The following is a 27,120-nucleotide window of genomic DNA, read 5'->3' on the forward strand; positions in this document are numbered from 1 at the left end:
GCAAACAGAAAATGTATTGGCAGCCGTAATGTTTCAAAGAGCTGTGATTTAAATATGTTAAATATATTTGTGGTAACATTGCCCTTGGCTGTATTTACTTACTCTGTGTGTTAGTGCCATTAGAAAACATTTATATTTGTTAACATAAGTGACAGAGATTGAGTTTGTATCGGTCAATGCTACAGGAACTGTGATTCACCAACTGTGGATGAGTCAGCATGGTTCAAATTAGGGACCAGCGGCCACTAGATGGCAGCACACATTACAGTGCCAGTGATTAATGAGGGCAATTTAGTCGTGTTAAACGGATTTAACCTGCTCATAGTCAGCACAGAAAGATTTGTGTGCAGTGTTTACTATTTCTGCTTCAGATCTGCATCTACATGGTATTACCCAGACTGACCGAAGGGAAACCAGGACCTTTTGGGCTGCACTTGCTAAACTGAACATACTATTGTGATGTCATTTAACAAATGAGAGGTACAATTACCAAAGGGCTAGATTTTTTAGCACTACAGTTTGAAAATAAGGATAAGGAAAAACAATATAACTTGGAATCACCTGTACGTGCACGTGTGCCAGGACTGACAACATTTACAGACTGTTTCCCCAGCATTTCTCTAATTATAAAGAAGTTGGCGAGTTCTCAAATTCTAAAATAGAACAACAAACAAACCAACATTCAGAAACACCTCATTCTTTCCATCATTTCCAGGCAACAACATGGGTTTGCTCCAAATTATAATTCTTAACCCAACACTAAACAATGGTTTCCTGCTTCAAAACTATAGCATGTTGTGTGATGGATTGAATCATTAAAATCAGTTTCAGCTATTTTAATTAATAATAGATTCCCTACTCCAAAAATGAAGGTTAGGGCTGCAGACAGAAAAGAAAAGAGATGTGTTCTGTGTTTTGTTTTGTTTTTTTCTTTTCTTTTTTTTTACACTATCTAAGAATCAGGAACATTGTTTATATCGTGTGAAAATCCTCACCCACATACAGCTCTGGTAATTAATTCTAACTGACATGAGTTTTCCTCTCCAGGGAAACTCCCACATTTTGCACATTTTTGCCAACCTATTTTTAAAGAATTTAAGAATCAGAATTGACCAATGCATTCCACAATTAGACCCTTGATCCAAAAGATTTTCATCTAAACTGCTGTGAAACAAACCACCTGCAAAACTCCACATCTGCAGAAACAGCCTCTCCATTTTGACTAAGCCTAACCCTGCTCTTATGCAATGTCTCTTTCTGCTCACTTGTCTGTGCTGGTGCGCTGTCGAGCACCCATACTGTACTGGAAGTGTATTGCATTATGGCGTTATGAACCGTCCGTGACATGCCGAAGATTAAAGCTGTAATCTGCAGCAGCTGGGAACCAAAGCAGAGTGGGAGGGTGTTATAGCGCTTATTTGTCTTGAGTGTTTCTCTTATGTGTACAGTAAATTTAATTTCACTGCATTGACCTTCTCTGTGTGTTGTCATCTCTTGAGCAGCCAGTGTTGATGTGTACGGTGCGCAGGTGAAATACTGTTTAATGTGTTTTTTTGAAAACCGAGACACCGAGACAAAACGCAGTTTTAAATCCGTTAGTGCAGCTCTATCAGATTGGAGACTCCAGTTAGTCCTCTCATCGCCAATCTCTAACATTTGATAGCACACCTACTGCAAAGCACAGTGGGAAAAAACAGGAGTAATGGGAGGAGGAAAATGCAATCTAGATGTCAGACAAGCATTTGATTTACCACTTACAGAAGCCAGTCTCTGCATCAGGGCAAGGCCGTGCCATCTCACATTTCCACTCAGCTTCATCCTTCAAACATTACTGGCCACGAAGTATTGATTTCTCATTCTTCTCAATATCCTCTTGCCTTTAATAGAATTTACACCAGACTATCAAAGTCTTAAGGAGGCCTCCCCTCCCCGTACAGTCGTGCTGGGATACTCTCACCCTCGGAGAGGGCATACTCCAGCCTGCCCTCCATTAGGCTCAGTTGTGAGTGACTATCTCAGAGAGAAGACATGGAAAATGACAACACGGGCGAGGATGAAAATTGCATTAGCAGTAATTTGGAGGAAAATTCGGAGCAGCAGAGGTGAGTCTGTGCCTGTTTTTGTTTTTCTCTTACCTTGTGATGAACATTAAGATTTGCTCGGTGACAAAGAGATTGTCATGAAGTCTATTTTTGGAAGAGAACTGACTGCGCTTACACACGTCCTCTCAGTATTTGTAGAGTGGAGGCTCTCCTCCCAGATAGTTAAATAGTTTCCGTTAAATTTTCAAAAAGTTTTGTGCTAAAGCTAAGAATACCTAACCTTAACGTAATACAATTTAAAGGTAAAATCGTGAATTTTATTATCTCATAATGAAGAATTGCACATTAGTTGATCTGTTATTGCCACTGTGTCGGCCTTTTGTGTCATGGATCTAAAACATTTTTCCGAGTATCACAAATAATGCGCATTTTTGCTGATCCTTATTTGCTGTCCAGCCATAAGCGGCGTACAGTTTCTGATTCAAGTGACAGCTTCGGCTTGGTGACCTTAGCCAATGTCCATGGACACATTGATTTTTGTCCCACATTACAGATAATTGCTGGATGCAGTGAATCCTATCCTCCCTGGGCAGCAGGGTGGAGCCTGTGCAGTGTGTTGACACGAAAGCGGCTATCTGATTTGACGAATGTGATATCCCAGGATGCCACTGACTGATTGTGATTGACTCCTCTCTGAACTTCCTGTTGTAACAGTTTGTTATTATTATTATTATCATTATTATCGTTATTAATATTATTATTAATGTTATTGTTTTGTTTCTAATTTAGAAGAAGTAATATGCACTGATTGAAGGGAAAAGGATGTTGAATGGTGCAGTTTATGAATGTTGGAAGTCACTGAAGGAACACTTTTAAGATGTTAATGAGAGCAAAGGCTCCGTCCAACTCCCTTAATGTGTTGTGAACTTGTTCAGTTAATTATGATGATCGACCTATTTCACGTTTTTTTCTGGAAAGGCAAAATTTAAAAAAAAAGAGAAAGATAACGATCCTGATTTTGGATTTGTGGCCAAACCTTGTAAATCATTTTAGTAAAACGGATGTAGCCGACGTCTTTTACAAATATGTGTATAACCTTTAGCGGGGCCCGTGCCGTAGCTCTTATTATATTATTATGAGGTTTCCTGTTCTGCATGAAGCAACTCTCATCATTTTATGCAAATGACTGCATCTTCTGTTTGTTCTGCTCCATAAAGTAATGGGGAAAAAGTCACTTTCTCTGTTATTATGTGATGCACAAATCTGTTATGATGCTCTGAAAAAAATCAACTCGCTCTGCATTTACATATCTTTTGCACGTACAGGCACCTAGCGCTCCTGGTTATTTGTCTTGCCAACCATTTATTACTTATTTTATAGTTGTGGGAAATGTTACTTCCTTGTGCCCCAAAGTCTAGTTATCTAATTACTCAGAAATTTAAAACATCGCACAGGAGTCATGGAAGCTGTCAGACCAATTCCTGTGAAAGGGTGCAGTTTCGTAACATTCTGAAGAAGAGAATGAGCCCTTCGCCCACACACGGTAAAAACAGCACATTAAACAAAACGAGTCTCTGAACTCAAACATACCCAGCTCGTCGTGAATGTCCTAAATCACGACCGTAGTGACCTCACGCCTGACGCCACGCGCTAACTGTGACAGTGCACTTTGCACAGCTACTGCCCCCTCTCTTCGCATGCTGTGGCCTGCGTGTCATGGAAAAACAAGCCAATGATGCAGTGCAGTGAGGGCCGGCGGCATGTGTCAGAACACATGATGGAATGTCTTCCTGCAGAGTATTTATCTAAAGGGGTTTCGTTATATACATATAAAAATAGTCTTTGTCTCACACGGCAGTGCAGTGTGGCCATATTTGAAAATGATCGTGTAAAATATGTGGATGTTTCAAAGATATGTTTATATATATATATATATGTATCACGCCTGACGCCACGCGCTAACTGTGATTCTGCACTTTGCACAGCTACTGCCCCCTCTCTTCGCATGCTGTGGCCTGCGTGTCATGGAAAAACAAGCCAATGATGCAGTGCAGTGAGGGCCGGCGGCATGTGTCAGAACACATGATGGAATGTCTTCCTGCAGAGTATTTATCTAAAGGGGTTTCGTTATATACATATAAAAATAGTCTTTGTCTCACACGGCAGTGCAGTGTGGCCATATTTGAAAATGATCGTGTAAAATATGTGGATGTTTCAAAGATATGTTTATATATATATATATATGTATATATATATATATATATATATATATATATATGTGTATATATATATATATGTATATATACATATAGTGTATATATATATATATATATATATGAACAAAAAATGCTCACGTTTGTGATTAATTTTGTTTTGGTCGTTGCACAGGAAGTGAAGTTTCTTGTTGCCATCACCTGCTTTTTGTACGTACGTACATGTCATTGCATGTGTTATGCAAGCAGTTCCATTTGCTTGTAAAGGCAATGACACGTGCGTCAGTTCATAACTAATGGAAGACTGTGGAAGCTGTTCATGCATGAAGGAGTCTGCATGGCATAATGCAGCGTGGATGGTAAAGTGCTCTGGTTTTGTGCAGCAATGGCCTGAAACCGCAAATCGTTACATGTTTAAAATATATAATCACAAGCCAATTAATAGGAAATAGCAAACAGAGTCAAGTCAGCTGACGTTACTACAGTACATTTAGGTTAAGGCCTAATTCCATCAGTCACATAAGGCTTAGGTCTGGCTCTGATATGGGTGACAGTTGACAGACACACACGTAAAGTATGGATTATGGATGAAGCTTAATTTTTTTTTTCTCTAATGGATGATGAAACACGTGCTGGTTACAGAGGCCTCACACAGAAATTCTACTTCAGTTACTACATATGGAACGGTTCTGAATCTGTGCACCGATTAAATCAACAATCATTCATCCATCTGTCCATCCATCCATCCATCTATTATCCATCAATCCATCCATCCATCCATCCATCCATCCATCAATCCATCCATCCATCCATCCATCCATCCATCCATCCATCCATCCTCCTCCATGACCCCTGTGTTCACTGAGGCAGCCCTAACATGTCCAACTACACCCTATTGGAGTGCAGCTGTTCTACATCGATCCCTCTGTGTTTTCGGATGCACTGGCCCGTAATGTGATGTTGTTTCATTACCGAGGCAGAAGCGACAAGCTCAGTCTCCTCCCTCAGGGCACTGGCCACTCCCCTGGACACCGTATTAATCATAACTGAATAACTTATTCAGACAGATGCCTGTGGGAAGTCCAAAGTACCCACGGAGAAAGTTTGAAACTTGGAGACAGAAGCATACACCAGTGTGAGACTTGACAATATTTGGAGTAGCAAAACCAACCACAGAATCGACAGAACAATGGACCTAGATGACCGTGACCTTGGCGTCTTCACTATCATTCAGTGAGTAGTACCCTGTGGATGGGACTTCTGTGCCTCTGCTTCCACAGTTGAACTTTAATAATGCCTTTTGTAGCATTTGTACAAAGAGGTTTTGTTTAGTTAACTGTTGAAAATTGAAATTTTTACAATCACATGCTTTTCATTTAATGGTGATGGACTTAATTTGATAATCTTTGAACTTGATTTTCTTTTACAATGAAATGCCACTGATTAGGATCTGTAGACAGATTTTGACACTGCAGAGTCATAATAACTGTAAAGAACTCAACAGACTGCTCGTCTGAAGAATACAGGGAATATCGCTCCGTGTTCCTCACTTGACAACTGTGGTGGGAAACGTATCTTGTGGTGGCGGGAAAAATGTCACAACACGTTTTATTTCTAAAGCTGCTAACATGTTGAAGCTACATATTTTCACTTGATCCCACAGATGACAAAATAAATACTGAGTGTTTAATGATAACTAAAGGCTGTCATATGTTGTACTCCATGTTTGGGCTGAGACTGTCAGGTAGTAAAATATTTACCAAAACAAGAAGAGATACTGTGTACTGAGCTAAAGAGAGATGTGATTAGAAAATGTGTCCAATATTAATAATCAACACATGTTAAGTCACTTCCCTCAGGCCTCACAAATGTTTTGACATCATACTTTATATTTATCACTGAGGTAAACAAACACAAATAACTTGGATTTTTTTTATATGAAAATATTCATGGCGTTGGTTCGTTTGATTTGGCTTTTATTTCTTCTCTAGTGAATACAAATGTAGCTCAATCTGTTCCAATTTTAGTAACCTGATGCCAAACATGGAGCAGCATTGTGTCTTCACTTTGGTGAATTGTTTTTTAAAGAACTCAATATATCGTCAAATCGTTTTACTGCATCGACTTTTCCAACTTCCGAATTTCTCTGCCTCTTGGCTGCTTTGGATTGTGGTGTTACTTTTTGTCATATGGCATCTTCATCCCTTTTTGCTAGTTCCACACCTGACACTCTCCTAAATATGGTGTTTTATATATAATCCACACAGATCCGGGAACTTCATCAGCAGGTGATGTTTAACTTGGCAAAATGTGTCCATAATCTTTTTAAAGCATAGCAAAAACATTTGCCAGGGGACTCTTCACTTCATATACCAATTTACCAGACCACTGAATATTAATGGGAAACACCATTAAGACCTTTAAACCTCCAACTAAAAGCTGTTTAATTCACTGAATAAATCAGCAGGTGCACAGGTAGTATAATTAGTGCAGCACTAACATATTGGGAAAGTTGAGAACGGTTTATTCACTGATGTTGACAAACACGTCCTAAAACACACACACACACACCTCATCATAAATTGCAGTTTGTGACAGCTTCTGAAGACTCATCATCAATTGCAGTTTGTGACAGCTTCTGAAGATAGTTTTCTGTAGAGACGATGGTGAAAACTCCTTCTAATGAGCTGGGACTGGGGGGCACTCTGAGCTACAGTGATATCAAAACAAGTAGAGTCTGCAGTTAATGATTATTTTTCAAACATTAATATTATTAGGTAACATTTTTTTCATGTTGTTGCATTGCTCCACAGCCTTGACACACTCAGTGGGTACAGTAGACATGATCATCAAACAAAGAGAAAGTCAGGGGTTTGACCCTTGGTTTTGCTCATTTAAAGATCTCAAAAGTAAAAAAATTAAGCCTCATTAAAACCAGCTAGAGTCTGGTCTCTGGTACTGGTCTTTGGGCCAGGTTTCCCTGGGTAAGAACCAGCTATAAACCCGTGCCAGGTTATAATCTGCTGTGTTGACCCTTGAAAAAGGGGCAGCCAGAATTAATAGAAAAAAAAACCACATCCCTGGCCACATGCCCCACAGTGAGGAGACTGCATTGCTTTGCAGTCCAGAGCCTTTACATTTTCACGGTCTCTCTCTGTGCCTGCAGTCCACCTTCCCTTCACTGCAGAATCTGACCACAGTCCAAAGACATGCACATTGAACATAGGGTTAACTGAAACTCTGAATTGAAATATGAATGAATTATTGGCGGGCTTCTACCATATGTTGTTCCGGTGATGGACTGAGGACCCGACCCCTCTCTGTCACCTAAATTCCGCTGGGATCGGTTCCAGCTACCATTGTGACCCTCAACGGGACAAGTGGTAGAAGATGAATGAACACACTCTGCATAAAGTGCTATCGATGCAAGATTGCAAGATTAACCTCTAGGGTACTTGCTGCAGGATCTCTTGAATTAAGATCTGAAGTGCAAGCAACATGATCTGAATGCAAGGCTCGCCAAAGTTAAGCTCCAGTCCATTTCATGACTAAATGAACCAGAATCCTTGAAACAGCCCTGGAAATAAATAACTGAAAATAGGAGTCAGAGAGATGAGAGCTCGATGTCTATGGGAGAGCAGGGATGGGCTACGAGCCCAAATGGACCTGGTAGCGGTGCCAAAAACACTGCTGGGATCTGAATGTTGACCACCTGGACAAATCTTCAAATTGTCAATAAGCCAAGGCGTGATATAACAGTACCAGTGAGTAGCATTTAAAAATAACACCCAGGTATCACATTGGTTTGAGGTGTCACTTTTAGACACGACTATTGTCTCAGGTCAAAATACATGTCTGCGACACGACTTGACTCAACGTTTTTACACAAGATAACGATTCTCTCTCTTGGGATTGGACCTGGCAGTAGGACTGGGGATAAGGGTTTAGACCAGGAACACTTCTGCCCCCAAGTGGAATAAAATACTGAACCTTCAGGGGGCAGAAATGCTCACATAGGCACACTTACGATCAGTGATAACTAGACTTTGTTTTGCAAAATGTACACAAGAGTACATAAATAAAAATATATATTTATACATATCAGCATAAGGCAATATAGCTAAAAATGTGTATTTACATCCTAAAGGAGACAGTCCTTATCCTTATGTTGAATTAAATCTGCCAGTAGCAATTGCCACATCCAGGGCTAGCCCTCAGCTAGGCGATATAGGCGGTTGCCTAGAGTGGTGTCATTTGTTTGTTATTCTGTGATTAACCTCTCCTGAAAACCAATGGAAACCACACATGCCAGCATCAAACCTCCGACAATCTCAGATAACGCTAATTGTTTCTTGGTGGTTTCCTGGACAGAGGTACCTCATCTGCAGCGTTTGATTAATGAAGGCTGGTCCTTCCACCTTGGAATAATAGATGCCAGGTGATTCTTCATCTGGTGATGTAGGTAAGCTGGAGGTATCGTTTGGTAAATTATAGCTGGTCCTGTGACTCTCCGCCTCATTTATCAGCATTTTAAAAACCTGCCAGAAAACACAGAAATTCAAGCATAATAAAATGACTGTGTATCCAGACCTGAACTGCTTTACTTAGTCACAAAAAACAAACATTTCAGTTACAAAAGTTACAAATGGAATAAATTAGAGAAAATACGGTCCAAGACAGCTGGAGTTTTAGGGTAAAACCTGTTCCAAAATGTCATTACCAGTGCAGAAAACATGAACCTAATTAGACACAATACTTACTGAATATGGAATTGAATAGGGTTTTTTTTTTTACCTTTAATATCTCCGTCTTGATGTTACCCCAAAATTAAGTTATTGGCTGCAATACTAATGCTGGCCAGCAGATCTAAGCTACAGAGGAGAATATACTGAAATATACAGGTTTGCTTTATCCTTAGATTCAATGTTTTATTAATACTTATTTTGATACTTTGTCTAAATAAATAAAATATAATGTAAATGTATCTGTGTGTTGATATGGCTGTAGTTAGCTGTTTTAATAAATCAGTGACTTCCCTGGTGAGCACCATAGACACACACTACAGTCATACAGTTATTGGTTGCACTGCAGCTAATTATTTGTCAGTTTGTTTATTTTTTATTGCTGGCTCTTACAGCAACAGAGTCAATAAAATAGAGATGTGCAGCTATAAGGGCAAAAGTTAAAAAGCACTAAGGAGCCCTTTAGATTCGCCTGTCTTTGGAGTTTTTCTTCACCGCTCCTCTGTGACTTTTGCTCGTAATATACGTCTTTATCCTTTGCAGCCATTCCCTGCCTTGTGGAAACGCAGCACCTGGCTGAGAATTGATGAGACTATCTGCCTGCCTCTGCCCCTTTCTCTGGCTCTCCCTGCCTCCCTCCAAAGCTGTTGTTCCTGTGCAGCTCCTGCGCATCATTCCAGCGTGTTAGAAATTAAATGAAGGTGGCTTAACGCAGATTCACGCTTTGAAGGATATAACCGAGTGAAAGCCGCGCTGCCAGATCCTTCTCCATGGGCTGTGGATTCGCACTGTTGAAGCGAGAACAAGCAATCACTCAGCCATGCAGAACCCCAGACTGGAGGACTAATCTCTGACTTGTGGGAGCTCCACTTTTTTTTCTGAATTATTTATTCCCTTCTACGCTAGACATTGTGGTATAATGGAGCCCAAGTAAAGTAGATGGTGAATTAGTAGCCCTGACTGCAGTCTGCAGCACACATGGATGTGTTCAGCTTTGTGAAGATGCCAAAGCTGTCATGGTGAGTCAGATGGATGCTGCTGTGCGTTTGCCTGTTAGTGTGTGACTGTGCCTGTGGGCTGCCCAGAAGCTCCGGGAGCTTCGCATGTTCAGAAACGTGATAAAGACAATGACACAGGGTGAACGTGAAGCAGTGTGTGATTAAATATGCCGAGTTATTGATTGCTTAGAGAGACCAAGTTGTGCAGTCATGTGTGATGTGAAGTGAATGAGCAAGTGTGCGGTGGACGGAGGTGGGGGTGGACGCAGGAGCCGAGGCGGTTCACATATCTCTAGTGTCTGTATCTACTGTAAGTTCATACATTTTTTATGCAGCAGACAGTTGTTATGATGACTGCGTGTTATGTCATGAAATGGTGAGACAACCTGTGTCACTTGTTCAAAATGCAAAAAAAAAAAAAAAACACACACACAGAAGGGGGTTAACATTGCCATATGTCATGTTTAGGGTGCATTTATAGAAACCTGACTGTTAATTGTCTAATGTTTCATCTACTTTATCTGCATCACATGATTGTTATGAACAAAAAGTAGGACTGAAGAGTAGAACCCTCCGCAGGTTCTTTAAAGGCCCAAGCATTTATGCTAATTTGCCCCAACTTAAACCTGGTGTAGCCCACACTTCCACACATGGTTATGCCAACTGGGAGCTGTGTATACCACTGTACACATTTCTGATGAGTGCAGCTGACACCTGATCAAAAGAGGGCAATGAAAACTGTGCATAAATAAAGAGCTGGGCATCAGTGTTGAAAGAACATTACAAATACGCCTGTTTTGATTTGAACATACTGTAAAATACTGCAATTATTGAAATAATGCATTCAACAGTAGAGAGTGAATAACTCTGATCAGGACAGACATCATCTGCCCCAGTGGACAATAATCCTCCTGAGGGATTTATCTCCATCAGGGACACCGTCGACCAATGCTGTTCAGATAACTGATTATTAGTGTAAAATATAAGAATGTGTCCCAGTTTGGTGCATTTATCTCTTTGATCAATCATCATTTTGTCACGGTGAAAATGTTAACGTCACGTTGTACCAACGTGTTCAGCTTCATTTTTAGTTATTCCTAAAAAAAGAAAAAAAAGCCTGCAGGCTAAAATTTTCCATCAGTTGATGGGATGTTTTCCACTTAGTCTCCCTCTGTGGTACCATTTATGATACAGCTCCCGACGGACCACTAACATCACTACACCCTGTCACTGTTAATAATGCCACACAATGCTGTCCCTGATTATGAGTTACCAGTCCTGCAGCAGCAGTTTTTTGTTTTCTCCCTCTCAGCTGCCAAGAAGAATTAAAGTCAGCAGGCTGCTGTTGAACCAAGGCTGATAAAACATTTTACAGAAAAACCCACTGCATGTACTGCTTTTGCGAGATCTTATAGAAATGAAACGTTTCCTTGTCTCTTTCTCTTGCCACGCAACGCCCCCAGATACGTCGGCTGTCAGAAACAACAGCATGGTCCTGCCTTCATTCTTGGTTAGGATTTAGATCCACGGGGATTTTGCCTTATTGAAAGATGACTAAGTCTCCTCCCTCACGTCTGTTCAAAAGGCAAAGTTTGAGCCGTTTGACCAAAGTTGTTTAAACGGCTCTGCCTCAATCTGTGAACGTGAGCATAGCCAGCGGTGTCGTTACACTTTTCCCACATCCATGTGGGTGGTGTGAAAAATTGGTTGGCTGTGGCAATAATAACCACTAACATCTCATAATTAGGAAGAAAGTGTCAATTATCACTCAATCATAGTACGGTAATTGCTCCGTTCAACTAGGTGAACGAAATGTGCAACTAGGTGACTGACTACGCTCGCATGCATTAAGATCTGGGAGCTGGATAGCATCTGAGGAAACGCAGCCTTCCACAGTCACTTCAGTTGTTTGTGTAATTTATTTCCCGTTCCTGCCTCATTTTCTTAGTTGTACATTTAACCAAATCCTTACGATGTCTGTAATGTATAATGTGGTTGATTTTTCATCACATTCCAGGAGTAGGTCTAAGATTTTTAACCTATTAATCATGCTTAAAATATTGTTAGATGTACAATGCAACATGAATTATTCCATTCTTCTTGAATGATGAGTCAAGTGCATTTCTGCTCAGTGTTTAAATCACAGCTAAAGTTTTCTTTCGTTTTGGTAGTAGTGAAAACACATACACCAGATCGACACGTTGTTGCTGCTGTTGCACCTGCCTTTCACATCTGCCTTACACAGAAAAGGTCCTGGGTTTGAGCCCCAGAGGAACCTAATGGCGCCTCCTGTGGCAGCCTGTGTGGATTGCAAAGACTCACACTGTGAATTTTCACATCGTGGGATGAATAAGGGATTAATGTTTGTTTAAATTTTATGATTGGCATAGACTGGATTAGATTGGTACATATAATCCTGTGCTGGTCAAACACTAACAATGTAAAGTGGTGTCTCATTACATCATAACTCATGTTTTATTGCACTTGTAATGATATTTTGAGGAAAGTTAGAGGGCAAAAGCTTGGCCTATTAGGCGTTACTTACACCTGTAATGTAATGTTTGCTGCTGTCATTTAAAATAAGTACAACATTTTATGTCATGTATTGATTAAAAAAAAGAAAACAAGCTAAATACGCCTGCTGTAGAGACACATTAAGTAGTCTAAATATCCATCAGAGCAGACAAGGCCCAAAAGGTCTGAAATACATTGCCATTCAATGAAGCTGCTCTAAGGAAGGAGTGGATCAGAACGTGCCCTAAGGTCATAAATGGGAGCCAGCTGGCTGCTGGTTCACTTCTACGGGAAACATTCATTTTTTATTTTTTTCTATCCTTTAGAGCTTTTAACATAAATGCAGTGTGTAGCACAATGAGGTTCACGAGAATCCAAGTCCAGTTCATTGCCCACAGGGTAAGTGTATGAGTGTATTAGGTTAATGTGTTCCTCAGTGTACAGCGCAGCAAAGAAGGCCTGAGGAAAATGCCATGGAACGGCATCATAATACTGAGAACACTAGATGGAACTGAGGCGCATACATGTGGATATGTTGTTATGGTGTTCAGGCAGTTTTCACAAAAAACTAGTCCCCAAAGCCTTGTCACAAATCTGTCTAAATGAAACTGCTGCAGTCAGAAAATGTTTCTAAGTAGAAGAAGGGAAAAAAAATATAATAAACAAAAAATGAACCGAGGTCTTTTTGGAGTGATTAGTCTGAGGTAGAAACTTCTAGTAGGGATTACTTCAAATTAAAATACCAGTAAGGCATGAAGGGTAATCTGTTACCAGTCCTAATCAAATAAACACAGATATTGGTGTACTTTTTGTGGAAAAAAAAAACATTTAAATAATGGGCAAATCGTTCAACCTGTCCTCAAACAAATTAACAGAGGTTTTGATGATTGGTCTTCGCAGATCTGAGACCACAATGTGTGTGAATTAGTTTGAAATTTGTTTGGACAGGAAGCAAGTCAAGGAATTTGATTTTGAAAGTTCAACAAGTTAAACTGCAGCAGTTCACCTGTTGAGACGTGAAAAAAAACAAACAAATGCTGGCAAAATAATGATGGAAATAAATGCGTGTTAAATTGGCTGCAAAAATAATTGTTTCTTCTTAAATAGGAGGTGTAATTGTCAGGTGCAGCTGTGACCAGGTGTAGCAGACGCAGCGGGAGTGTGAGGGTGACTTACCGTAGAATAGCAGGAGCGCCGTAGTGGGTGGTTCTGTTTACCCAGATGCTGTTTTATTCCCACCCAGAGGAGATTAACTAACCAAAACCTTTTTCTACAGAAGCACCAGCGAGCTGTTCAGGATAAGGTGGTTGCCCATGGCAACAATATGAGTGCCTGCAAAGACAAACACAGAAATACAGTGTTCGGTTAGAATGATGCAGAACTCTTATTCCTAACTGTGTAGGGTTTTTTTTCTAATATTGCTGCACAATGTCCAGGGAGAGACAGAGTTTGGGCACACGTTAGCTTCACTTAGAAATATACATGGACATATTCAATACGTAAAAAAAAATAGCAAACTGGCAGACTGCAGAATACTGTGTGGTGCTGACTTGCTGGCCACAGGATTGGAGTGAAGGTGGTGTTTAGAGAAGCAGCGCAGATGGCAGATGTTTTCTTTAACAAAAAAAGCGGTGTGTGTGTGTGTGTGTGTGTCCTCGGAAGCGTGGCAGGAGTCTAAAAGAGGAGCAGAGGTACAAAGCCTTTAATCAGAGAGGTTCCTCTGTGTCTGTGCCTCAGCTCTGCTCCCATCAGCCTCCGCCCACGAGATGATCATCTCATCTGTTGTCTCTCAGCAGATTTCATATCTAAACACAATCACGTTAGTGCTCGACTTCGGCATGAAACGTCTCTCATCGAGTCAAGAGCGCAGACAAAGTAGTGTCGCGGCCCTTTCACACGACACTGTTCACATCCTGACACGCCCGGATGTAGACTCGACAGCCGCTGCTTCAGGTTCAGCACACCTGATTAACAGCTCATCAAATGGCAGGCAGGTGAATGCGTGTGGACATGTTGATTACATGACTAAGCAAAGGAGGGACGCAGACGAGTTTATTTAAGTGACTCGCTGTGATCGTTAGACTCAGACAAGCATGTCGGCATATTTAAAAAAAAAAAAAAAAGCTGATCTGCTGGGATTTGCCCACACGGACGTCTTCAGCATTCATAGAGTTTGCTTCGAAAAAGAGCAAAATATCAAATTAATGACTGTTCCATTTGGAAAAAGACCCTTAAATGATGACAGAGAAACAGGTGGTGGTGGTGATGTAAAGATGTGTGTGTCATTCTTTCATGGCTCACTTTGGACTCTTTAGAACATTGTTCACTGCTGAGCATGAACATTGGAATTATTTCAAAATAAAACTGAAAATCTGGTTAATCACAGCAAAACTGAGGATGGATGGATGGATGGATGGATGTTGAGGGATCTGTAACAGAAGCATTGTATTATCCTCTATCTGCATTTGTCTTGGACATGAGAACAGGAACTGGGTTTTTTTTTGGTCTAATGCACAGCTACGTACGTCTGAGATTTTTTGGGTCTTTTTTCTGTTTGTTTTTCTGCCATTCAACACATACACATCTGTGAAATACTTCCACCAAGTGCCAGAGGATGTTGTTGACATTTTCTCCAGTGGAGTGGTTTCATGTAGCCCAGCTGCTTTGAGATTGTGTAAATTATTCAAACCAACTTGAGTGTCCGTGGTGGGATGTGCGCCACGTGGCCCATTATGCAAAGTTACTCCCTAAATAAACAGGATATGTGCCTTCGCTACACAACGAGATGTTCCTCTGCGTTCAGACAGATGGAAGTGAAAGTGAAGTACGGTGATAATGCAGGGATGCCGTCGCTCATGCAGTTTTAATCAAGGTGATGTTAAATGATCTCTTAACAAGGGGACATTCACATTAACGACGACTGATTCATTTGGCTGAAATGGAATGCTACAGGTCATCGTAGCAAATGACACGACAGAGGTGGAATTTGACAATACCTCATTGTGATGCTGGAATTTAGGTTTTTTTTTACATGCTTAATTAGGATAACAGTGGTCTGCTGCTAGTATTTAGTATTTAGTATATAGTATTTAAAACGCTCTTTTTTAATCAAGAGAAAATTCCTTTCTTCTGCTTGGAATGATGATGTCACATTTTAATACATAAACTACATTTTTTTCCACTGACTCTAAAAATATTTTGAATAAATAATCATCAAGGAGAGTTTTTTTTTTCAGGTTTGGTGGCAACTTTTCTGGAAATAGTTCCAGCTCAATTTCCTCACTGATACTCACTGATAACAATAAGCACAATAAACAGAAGCAGTCATGTTGTTCTCCTCTCCTCTGTGGCATTAACTGATTCTCTCTGCCACTGTCCTTGTCTTGGACTTTAACTCTTTGGTCATGAATTCTGCAGCTCGGCTTTGCCCACTTTGTGCTCAATTACTTAGTCCGATGTGACTGCGAGGGTATCATTTATTAATGCGAGCTGAGGAGGATCGGTTTCACCGTCCGTTGGTGGTTGAACCCGTTTTCAGCCTCTTGTTAAGCTGGAGTGCTGCTCACAGGCGTGGAGCACCTCCAGCCTGCAGACAAAAGAAATCAAAGATCGCAGTATCTGTGACGGGCTGTTAAATTACTCAAAACATTGTGGCTGAGAGACAGAAAATGGATCTTAAGGGACAATTTGCCAGTTCAGAAATGTTTGCTGAAGACACAGCTTCTGACGCTGTAAGTACAAATCCTTTCTTGTGTTGAAGAACCATTAGAGAACCGATCAAATGTTCCACGGCTCTGTTTTGCTTCCGGCCCTTTGTGATGATGTTAATCTCTGACATCCAACACTGACTGTTGGCTTTAGGCTCGGATCTAAGGTGGGATTTTGGACCAGGACTAAAACCTCTGATGCAAAAAGTGTCGTACGGTGTCCAGTTGTGTCCAGACACATCATCAGAGCTGCAGGAAAAGTGTTCTAAATATACACCGTGGAGGCCGGCCAATGTACTGTAGGTCAGATAAATCCATACTCATGTGAGAACAATAAAATGAATTTCTCCAAACACACGTCCGTGCAGCGACGGAAATCAGGTTTTATTCTGTGTTTGAAGAGAAATTCATTTCCAACTTGACTTTTCCGTTAATTCTAACTCAAACCTGACTTGAAGTCAACTGTAGTACAGTGTAGTACAGTGTTATGTAACCATTCTCTTAGTCATGATGTGACAGCAATATTTTATTCATATCTCATGAACTGGGCACGTGACAGAAACACACACACACACACACTCGGGCGTACGGATACACACTAGTTATTATCAGCAGTACAGTAACTGGGGAAACATTTAGAGGCAAAGAAAGAGGAGCTTTGAATAATGAATGTCCAGATCCCTGTTACAGGGCAGACGAGCCTTTGAAGTCTCATAACTTACTGCCACGGCTGTGATGGCATCGCTGATGAGGAGGATGGAAAGATGGAGCTGAAGGGGAGTTAAGGGAGTGGGTGCAGGGGGGACAAGAGATGGATGAAAACAGCTACAGCTACAGTACAGTATATCTGGGCTTCTCCGTGCTGCCCACATTTGGGCGACTTGTAGCGCAGGCACGTGACTTCAGTACAAATGTTTGTTTTACTTTGGCGACTGGAGAATATCAGCTCGAGAGATTTGGAGAGAATCTTTGGTCAGAACTGTAGACTGTATGTAGATAATGGATGTTACACAATGAAGCCCACAACAAACTCCAACAGTGCTTTATTGCTTTACTGAAACTGCTGCTCAGATCACTCAAGTCCACCATAGACTAAATATAATTATGGTCTTAGTCATCGTTTTCAATCCTTAGTCGTCTGTTTTTAAGCAGCAGTTTTGTAAATGACAATCCATTGTCGTGCTTCGTCTGTTTTCTAATCTGTGTTGCCCTTCTTTCCTCTTCTCTGCCTCCTGCAGCCACAGGACCAAATCCTTAGGCTGGCCGCCTCCTTCAGGGACCTGGAGTTCTTCTCAGGGACCTCCAAATGGATGGGACATGGGCACCAATAGAGAGGGGCGTGACTTCTACATCGAGTAAGTGCCCTGTGTTTAAAGGCAGCAAAGGGGGAGCGCACTCTGTCCCAGATGTTTCTGAGCGCTTTGCCAACCCGTGATTATTCCTGCCACGTCACTGCCTCCACATTGTCTCCATCTGTGCATGTGGAATACTGATTCTCTGTTCCCTGCGCTGCTGCGCACACTCTGCCCCTGCCTACTCTCATACGCCCACCACACTCTTCGTGCCGTCCACCAAATGCAGATGAAGCTTTTCTTTAAGAATGTTGTGAGCGTGTGTGTGGAGCCGCTGCAGCAGCTGCTGTGCGGGGACTCGTTTTTGGATGTGTGAGGCTGCAGGTTCTTCACAGGATGCTGCGTCAATGGCACCAGTGTAACTAATCCTACTTCACAGGCACTTGTGGAAAATCTGCAGCAGCAGGTAAACAAACCAAAAGTCTTCAGTGGTTCTTTGTGCATCTGTGCTAATGTGAGGAATGCTTCTTTTATTGTTCTCTTTCAACAAGTCAGTCCGACCTGTACGATTGGCAGCACAGCTCTGACAGAACATTGCATGACTGAGCCATTGTTTACACACGATTCATTAATTCCACGTTTTGCCGCTCTTTGACATCAGTTGTATTGGTTCTTTATGTTTTTGGATGAACTTGGCTTTGCAATTATGTGGTCAAATGAGAGAAAAGAAACTGGATGTGCACGATGTACACATTTTTTCACACACGAGTTAAAACACAAGCAGCGTGATGGGTGAGTTATATAAGGAGCAGTGGAGCAGTGAAAGTGCCGGGTGCAGAGTGTGTCAGTTCACCCAGGGTGTCTTGGCTCCAGATTTAGCTTCTAATTTTGAGAAGGGCTCATAAATAATCAACTGTCTGTCTGTCTGTGTGACAGCGAATGTTCAGTTTGTTTTTCTGAACAAACCAATTCTCGACAACTTTAGCCTTCATGACAGGAGCGCATGATTAACATTAGAATGAGGCTTTGGGATCGATTTGTTCGGGATTCAAATTTGTGTTGTTTTGATAGCATCTTGTCTTGTTTTGAGTGATTGAGCATAATTCTTCCACTGAGCTTTGAAAATCAAACTATAGAGTCGGACAAGAAGACATTTTGTTCATAGTGCAACATTTTTAAGTATTTTTGCCTTAACCCTCGATACAAACCCAGTCTTAGAGAAACACTTTTTTAGTAATAAATATAGATGATCTTTGGATGAATTGTCATAGATAAAACCAAACTTCTCTCCACCTGACCATTATAGACAGTTGTATATAACTACCACATCCTTAGCATTACCAGCCTTTTATATCAAAGTATACATTTATTCTAGTCACAATAATAAGACAATGATAAACTGGTCAAGACGAAGCTTAAAAAACATTAATAAAGTGGAAAAATGAGGAATAAAAAAGACTAAACCACTCTGTATCAGTGCTGACCTAAAATGAAATATTTTCTCCCAGCATGTTTGCAGAATCAATACAAATCAGGTTCAGCCTGGCAGAGAAGCTCTGGCTCTGTCTCCCATGGACATTTTGAGGTTTTTTAGATGAGCTCCAAACCATAAACAGAGAACAAAAGTAATAAAAATATCTTTAAAAAATACACTCGAATATGATGTGACTGGGTTAAACCACACAAGCAAAGCAACAGTGCATGCTAAAATATATGTGTACATATATATTCATGTGTGTGTATAGACGTTTATACAGTATGTATATATGTATGTATGTTTATATGCATATGTTTATATGTACACACTTATATATTTATTTATATGAATATATACAAAAACTCTTTTGTGTAAATAACAATGTGTATTGAAGCAATGTTAAGTCGATAGACAGTGGAAGTATTGGACATAGAGATTAATTACACAAATTCATCTGATAAATTTAAAAATGAATTTTATACAAATATACACGCAAATGTACGATGTGCAGAGACAATGCCGTGCCGTGAGAGGGCGGAGATCAGGAGATGAATGTTGCTCATTTGGTCCCGAATGGTGACGTGTTAGGGCATTAGGCAGAAACGTTACACTTGTGAATGAGTCCATACAATAATCCACAGAACTGATCCAGATAACACCACTGGAATAAACATGTCTGAATAACTAAAATAGGCAGAAGAATATAAACCGAGCGGGCGTTGGTCTTCACAAAGCCTGAAGTCACAGCAGTAATTCTTGCTGCTCGTGTTCGTCTGCGCTGCTCAGCCTACAGCACAGCCTGCCTCATGACTGCTGTATAGAGCCTCGCAGAGCTGCAGTTAATGGGTATTATTAGGGACCATTAGATGCATGGCTGTCTGCATAATGGGAATCAGGCCATGTAAAGCAGGTGGCCGTGCAAGGAGAGAGACGGCTCTCTTCCTGAATGCACAGGTCCATATGGTTTGATTTGTTCCAATCTGGGTTTTTTTTTCAGGGACAAACTGAAGTACAGTGCCAAACAGAATGTGTCTGAGAAGGAAGGACAGAATTTTTTAAGAACTCACAGAGATGGAGCAGATGTTATTCGGAGTCGTCTCATACTCTTAGCTTCGAGTTGCACGCGGGAACGTAGAGACGGCGTCCAAGTAGAAGCTGAAAGAAGCAGATGAGATTTTAGGAAAAAAGTGTGTTCTTTGACAAGATAAATGTTTCTTTAACATTTGAAGCAGCTTCTTTGATGACCCTGGGTGAAACTCGTACAGGAAGAATTACATTTGCTATTCAATTTCACGTAGAACTCGATTATTGAGTATAAACGGTCGCTGTGTGATTTTCCCCTCCGCTCCCATAACATTGATTTCCTCTGCTCTGTTATTTCCACATATAAACGGTTGTTGTTATTTTTAAGTTCTGTTGCTGGGAAAGTGTGTTGCATTTGTTTTCTAGCTGAAAAAAAATACATCTGAGAGAAGCCGGCTCATATTCATGAGTTTTGCCTCAAACTGCCCAGGAGCCATCATTAAGAGCATTTTTACTGACAACAGAAGCGCTTCACTAAACACCACTTTCCTGCTTTACATATTTGCAAAACAACAAATAACCGTTGACTGTCTCTGTTGTATAAAGAAGAGTTAAAGGATATTTAATTTAACAGTTTTATGCGAGAGATACAGGATCAAGTCAAAATAATGATAATATTTTACAACAGTAATACCAGACGTTGGCCACACAGATAGTTGGACCATTTTAATTACATTTATACAGTATACATGATACCTGATAGTTTAAATCAATACAGAAGAAATTATCATTTAAATTTAAATGACAATTTTAACACCTTGAATAAAACATTAAAATGCACCGCACTAATATTAACTGCTTTCATGACTTCATTAAAACCTGTACAAAATTGTACCTTTAAATAATGAACCACACAAGGATTGACCACATACAGTTCAGTTTGTACGTAGTGTCGTCTGTCGTATCTACAGTTTATAAGCCTCTTAACCTGCACTCTAAATAATGACGAGCCCACTTTCCCTGATAAGGTTTAAAGAACTGATCTGGTGAATGTAAACAGAGGAAGTGACGTCAGCGCAGCAGTGGGACTCTCCCATACCATAAAGGCATCGACCCTTCCTTTAAGCCACAGGTGTCTACACCTTTTTTGGCTCGGGGGCTGCTATTCAAATGAACAGACCACAGTCATCGACCGAGACTGGAAATGATAAATATGTATTTACTCATATAAACTAAACATACTTTATAATTACTGATTAATTGCATGTAGCTCTATGACACAATAAGATTTGATTCTTACAGTATATGGCCACTACTACACACGCACTATAGTATTACTTATATAAACATATATTTAAAAAAATATATATATATTTAAATATGTATATACAAGTGTAAATATATATTTTTTTAATTTAATTCTAATTTATTTGCTTATGATTTACCAGCACTTCCTTTGCGATCTACTGTTGGATCCTGATCTACTTATTGGTCATTGCTTTAAGCCTCGGTGCAAAATGAAGAGATTTGTGTCAGAAAAACGGTCCCAAAATAATTTAACTCCATTAATTATTTCTCACAGAAAAGCAAACAATAAAAAAATGAAAATATGTCTGATTCTTAAGGATTGACCTTTTTTTTCAACAACAACAACACTCAACTGTCCACACTATTAACAAATCACACATTCCAGCTCTCTGTCTGTTTCAAACAAACCAAATGGCCATCCGACCAGTTGACAGTCACTAATTCCGGAACATTTTGTTGCCCCGTTGCTATTGTTTTTTTATTACAAAGCCTTGTGACTGCGATTGACAGATCTCACCGAGTCTTTGTGGCGTGAAAGATTAATTGTTAGTATTTGGTGGAGAATAGTACTGTGTCAAGAATAACTGTGAATTACACAGTCTGCCCACAGCTTTAATTAACCAACACTGCTGGCACCATACAGAGCTGCTGTTGCCGCCTTTGCAGCCAGGCAGAGCAGGGGTGAGAGAGAGAGACAGAGAGGGAGAGAGAGAGAGTAGGGATAATGTAAAATCTCTAATCACACAATAGAAGGGAGGAATATTCTGTTTGTTCAAGAACTCCAGAAAAAGATCATGGGTCACATTAGGTTAAAGCTGTCGCAGGGAGGAGGAAGCAGCAAGTAAGAAAAATTCTTCAATTGAGTCACACTGGGGAGAATATGTATATACATATATATACACACAGGAATGACAGTGTTGTAAATGAAGTTCAGTGCAGATTTGAAGATAGTTGTAGTGCTGGCCCAAATGCTAATGCTAATTGGCTAATTTGGAGGAGGTTGCTGACAAACTGACCAGTAAGCACAGTCCACTGGTAAAGAGTGACGATGTCGATGGCGATGTACATGGTCTAATTTGAAAGGTTTGTGTTCATTTGTCAAACTCAAGGCCTGCGGGCCCTTTCTGGCCCATCTTGTCATTTTATGCGGCCGACCAGCGCATCACGTGTATATGGTTGTCTTAAGGTCTGTACTAATGTGTACTGGATAGGTTAAATGCAATGTGCAAATACTGTGTGTGTAACAAATGAAGTAAAACTGTAAGTTACTTGTCATGCAGAGGTGACCTACAGTTTTACTTCTTTAATTTCTAGTTTTAATCAAATGTACAGTTAGCATAAATTACATTTTTATTTTGAGACATTTTAAAGTGTGTTCCAGTCAAAATCTCCATTTCTGGTTAAATCATTGTCAGTACTAGAATGTTCTATAAATGTCAATCCTGTTTGGCCCGCAACTTAGACTGAGTGGTTGAGTTTGACACCCCTGCTCTAGATTTTTACATTCCTTATTAACTTGTACAGGAGTGATTATAAAGTTTGATGGCTGAGGATTTCTAGAATTTTCAGTCAAACACTAATATTGCGATAGCCTGTCATAAAACCAACCCTGACGTCAACAACTAAACTCAACTTGTCTTGAAAATTCCACAGCCACATCTCCCACAGCAGCTCCCTGGAGGAGATCCGTCTGGACGGAGACAAGTTTGTGCCGCCGGCTCCCCGGAAGGTGGAGATGAGACGAGACCCAGTGCTGGGCTTCGGTTTTGTGGCAGGCAGCGAGAAACCAGTGGTCGTTCGCTCAGTAACACCAGGTAAAGTAAATCAGCAGCACAAGCTATAATTTAGCAGTGACTCAGTCGATCCCTGGACCATTATCAGTGCATTCCCCGGTGTAGAGAAAACTCAGCTAAAACGCAGCCAGAGACGCACACGGACTCACTCTGCGATGAGTCATTGATTTATACTGAACTGATTGTTTAAGCTTTTATTTAAGCCTCGAGCAACGAGACAGGAAACAGAGAAAATCAAGAGAAATGGCAGCAGCACGCCGCTTAATTTTGGTCTGGTGTTTATTGACAGGGGGTCCATCGGAAGGCAAACTGGTCCCAGGAGATGAGATCATCATGATTAATGACGAGCCTGTCAGTTCCGCTCCCAGGGAAAAGGTTATTGACCTTGTCAGGTATGACAGCACATCAGGGGCTTCTGTCAGAGTTTTGTTGATGATCACAATTATTTCTGGTTTGAGGTGACGATTAATTAGGATTCCTCACGTTTTTAAAGCCTGTTTTATTTATTTGTTTGTTTGTTTCCATGTTTAAGTCCATTTGAGGTTTTGTGGAATTTAAAAACTTTTGACACCAGGCAGTCTTAAAACAGTCAATCAGAGTAAATTTACCTTTTAGACCTTTTAAAGCTAATCAGGAGACCGGAGGTTAGTTAAATTACCACTGATTATCAAGTACTTGTTTGCATTAGCATTAGCATTCATCTCCCTTAAATAGCCACACAGAGCCGAACCCTTTGACTGCTGTAATCAAACCTCAGATGTTGGTATTAATGATCACTGTTTTAAATAAAGTCCATGTTGAGGCACAGTAGATCAAACTGTTGATTTATTTTAGGATCAACTTCCTCATTCTTTCACACATTTACTTCACAATACTGACGACCATGTGTCACAACCACTTCACTATGTCGACAGTCACTATAGGTGTAATTTTCGGGGGGGTACAGTCTTTGGCTATGTCACGTAGACTGAAGGACTACAAAACAAATACAAAATCGTACGCCAAAACAAGTGAAATAAATAAGTGGTGACGCAATTTATTTATTGCAGCTCCACTCCCGATCTGGAGTAGTTAAACTTTTTTCATAAACATTAATTACGGCCTAATGTGAAACGATCAAATTCTACTCTAGTCCACGTACTAGTACACATTAATGTACTTTACAAAGGTAGGAAAAAGTATAAAGACACAAAGAAGAAAAGAACAATAAACATTTCTATGGTCAATTCCATCACACTGTACTTTCATCTTACAGTGAGTGCTGAATTTTTCTCCTAAATCTGATTGGGTCCATGTTATCCTGTTATCTTATCCTCCAGTAAAACTGTGTATTACTACAGCTAAAAGTATCCGGTGGTGGTTACTTTGCAGTCATTGTGGCATTGAACAGGCTGTTTCTCCGCAGTAAAACTCTTTACTTTGAGAAACACGAGGCTGCCGGAAACACCGCTGGAACACAGTGTTCCTCCAGTTACGTTGAATATCATTTTCTTTTTTGTTCTCTCTCTAACAGGAGCTGCAAGGAGTCCATACTATTAACTGTGGTTCAGCCATACCCCGTAAGTCGCTCAGGCATTTGTCATTGAAAGTGGATTTCAGCAGGTTGTTTTTGGTCTTCAGAGGTGATTATTTGTCGAGTGTGTAAAAGCAGCCCATCCATATCAACATATGTTGGTGCTGGCGCCGTGTCGGTAATGGCTTTGTGCTGGAGCCAGGATCTCTCAAACTGAGTCCAGTCGCTTTTCAGCGAACCTTCTAATGTTCCATCTATTACCTGGGACAAAGCTGACATGTCGTCAGTTAGTGGAGTCACAGAGCAGCAGATGGTGGTGGTGGACACACAGAACCAGGGGCATGTGTTCGGCCTTACTTTATGGGTCACATCATAATTTAGGAGAATAAACTTGTGCACCGGCTTCGCCCGTAAATAAAAGATGGCATCAGTGGAACAGAAGTGTAGGCTGCGTCTGAGCATAGAAAACAGGACTCTTTTCAGAGATTTTAAACACACACACACACATATTATATCTGAACATATATATCTATTAAGAATGTATATATAAATACAGTATATATATATATATATATACATAATTCAGTATGTATATATAAATACATAAATATGTTTATATATGCATATATAATTATGTGTAACCATATAAATGTATTTATATCTATTTCTTCTTATATATATATTTTTTTTATAACTCAACATTTAAATTACATACATACATATATATGTTGCTGAACTGTAGGTTTTTGGTGAATTTTGCACAGATATTTCAAATGTGCACAGCAATCAAAGCATTAATTAGGCATCCTGATCCACCATGTAATTATTGGTCCATTTATTGGTCTTTTTTTGCCAGCTCATTGACAACTGTCAGAGTTCCCTGTTTTATGCTGATCCAAAGAGCTACCTTAATAACGTCAGCCCACAGTGGAAAGACGAGAGGTTGCTGTGTTCCCAAAGGGCGAAACGTCCTTGACTTTTGTGGAGATTAAAAATCATGACACGACTCAACTCTGGTCAAAGTGATTTACCATTAATTCACTGCTTTTCTTTTCCTTTTCCTTTTCTTTCTTCTGCTCAGAAAGTCGCCCAAATCAGCATTCATCAGTGCAGCAAAAAAGGCCAAGTTAAAGACAAATCCTGTTAAAGTTCGCTTTGCTGAAGAGGTCATCATCAATGGACAGGTTCCAGTAAGTACATTTGGAATCATTTGTCTGGATTTATCTGAGTATTGCCTCTTTTCTTTTTTTTTTTTTCAGAAAAATTTTCTGCACAGATACAGCAAAACACAAAATTACAAATCCTCAGTCTTTCAGGGCAGAGTTAAAAAGGCTGAATTATCCAAGAGGAGAATAGAAGGACATTTCTGGATGTGTCTTTAAGAATAAGCACATTCTACCAAACCATATAAAGGTATATTACAGGGAAGTGTTTCTGCTGAAAGGTCAACATAAATCCACCGAAGTATTCATAGGCATGCACTGGTAGGCAGTGTTAAATACATCGTTCTAAAAGGACAAAGTCTCACACAAATGGCACTGGGGTGATAATAAATGATAGAGATCAGCACTGAGGCCAATCAGCAATTTTACACACGAGTTTAAAAAAATGAGCCAGGACATTAATTTGCTTAAAGTTATATGGGAAGATTAAACTCTGCCGCTGTAGGAGCCGTATTTCCTGTAGAGTATGTCCATTTTTGAATAATTCAGTGAATGGTGTAACATTTAATGTGAATCTCGATGTATAGGAAAGAATCGGTGGGTTTCTGGAGGTGAGAACCAAAGCAAGCAGAACTAAAGCTAAAACAAAATGGACAAAAACATGTAACTAAGTATTAAATTATTATTATTATAATGTGTAGCAGCCCTGTAGAAAATATAAATATAATGACATAACATAACAACAAAATTGTTTTATAATAATAAAAATAATTGTTAAAGGTTTTCTTTCTATATGTGTATTTTTGTAAAAAAAAAAGAAAAGAAAAACAAAACATTCATAACAGCTTTTCTATGTAAAAGTGCTGAATATCTAAAGTCATTTTTACCTGAGTCACTTATGCCTAATGACTTATTTTTGACTGTTGTTTTTTACTGATATTATGATAAAAATAAATAAAATAAAATAAAAGCCTAGCTGTATTCCAAACACCAAGACTGAAGTTTCCTGATATAATTCTTGTCTTTCTATGTTCAGGAAACAGTGAAGGACAACTCTCTTCTTTTTATGCCAAATGTTCTGAAAGTGTACCTGGAGAATGGACAAACGAAATCCTTTAAATTTGACAGCAACACGTCCATTAAGGTAGGTGGAACAGAAAGGACACGCTCGTCTTTTCAACTACGGCCTTCAGGACCAAATGCACCTTAATCATAAACACATTTCTTTATGCGTGGTGTGAAACAATTGGATGTTCGAGGACAGCCATGCTACACTACATCTGTGTGCGTCCCTGTGAACCGTAGCAGTCGGATGAACGTTAGCAGGCTGCTGTA

At 40.0% G+C, this 27,120-nt stretch overlaps 1 protein-coding gene across 1 annotated transcript in view; it reads left to right on the forward strand.

Moving 5' to 3' along the window:
- Positions 1-4,499: 4,499 nt before the first annotated feature.
- frmpd4 (FERM and PDZ domain containing 4) overlaps positions 4,500-27,120 on the forward strand; it is a 32,674-nt gene continuing 10,053 nt past the window's right edge. The window contains 7 exon segments of the mRNA XM_025063801.1: positions 4,500-5,488; positions 17,455-17,571; positions 22,970-23,130; positions 23,399-23,501; positions 24,623-24,668; positions 25,708-25,812; positions 26,822-26,929. Of these exon segments, the coding sequence (XP_024919569.1) occupies positions 5,445-5,488; positions 17,455-17,571; positions 22,970-23,130; positions 23,399-23,501; positions 24,623-24,668; positions 25,708-25,812; positions 26,822-26,929 (684 nt within the window). The 5' untranslated portion in view covers positions 4,500-5,444.

This window comes from Cynoglossus semilaevis, chromosome 16, assembly GCF_000523025.1.
Source record: "Cynoglossus semilaevis isolate Cse_v1.0 chromosome 16, Cse_v1.0, whole genome shotgun sequence".
Lineage (NCBI taxonomy): Eukaryota > Metazoa > Chordata > Actinopteri > Pleuronectiformes > Cynoglossidae > Cynoglossus > Cynoglossus semilaevis.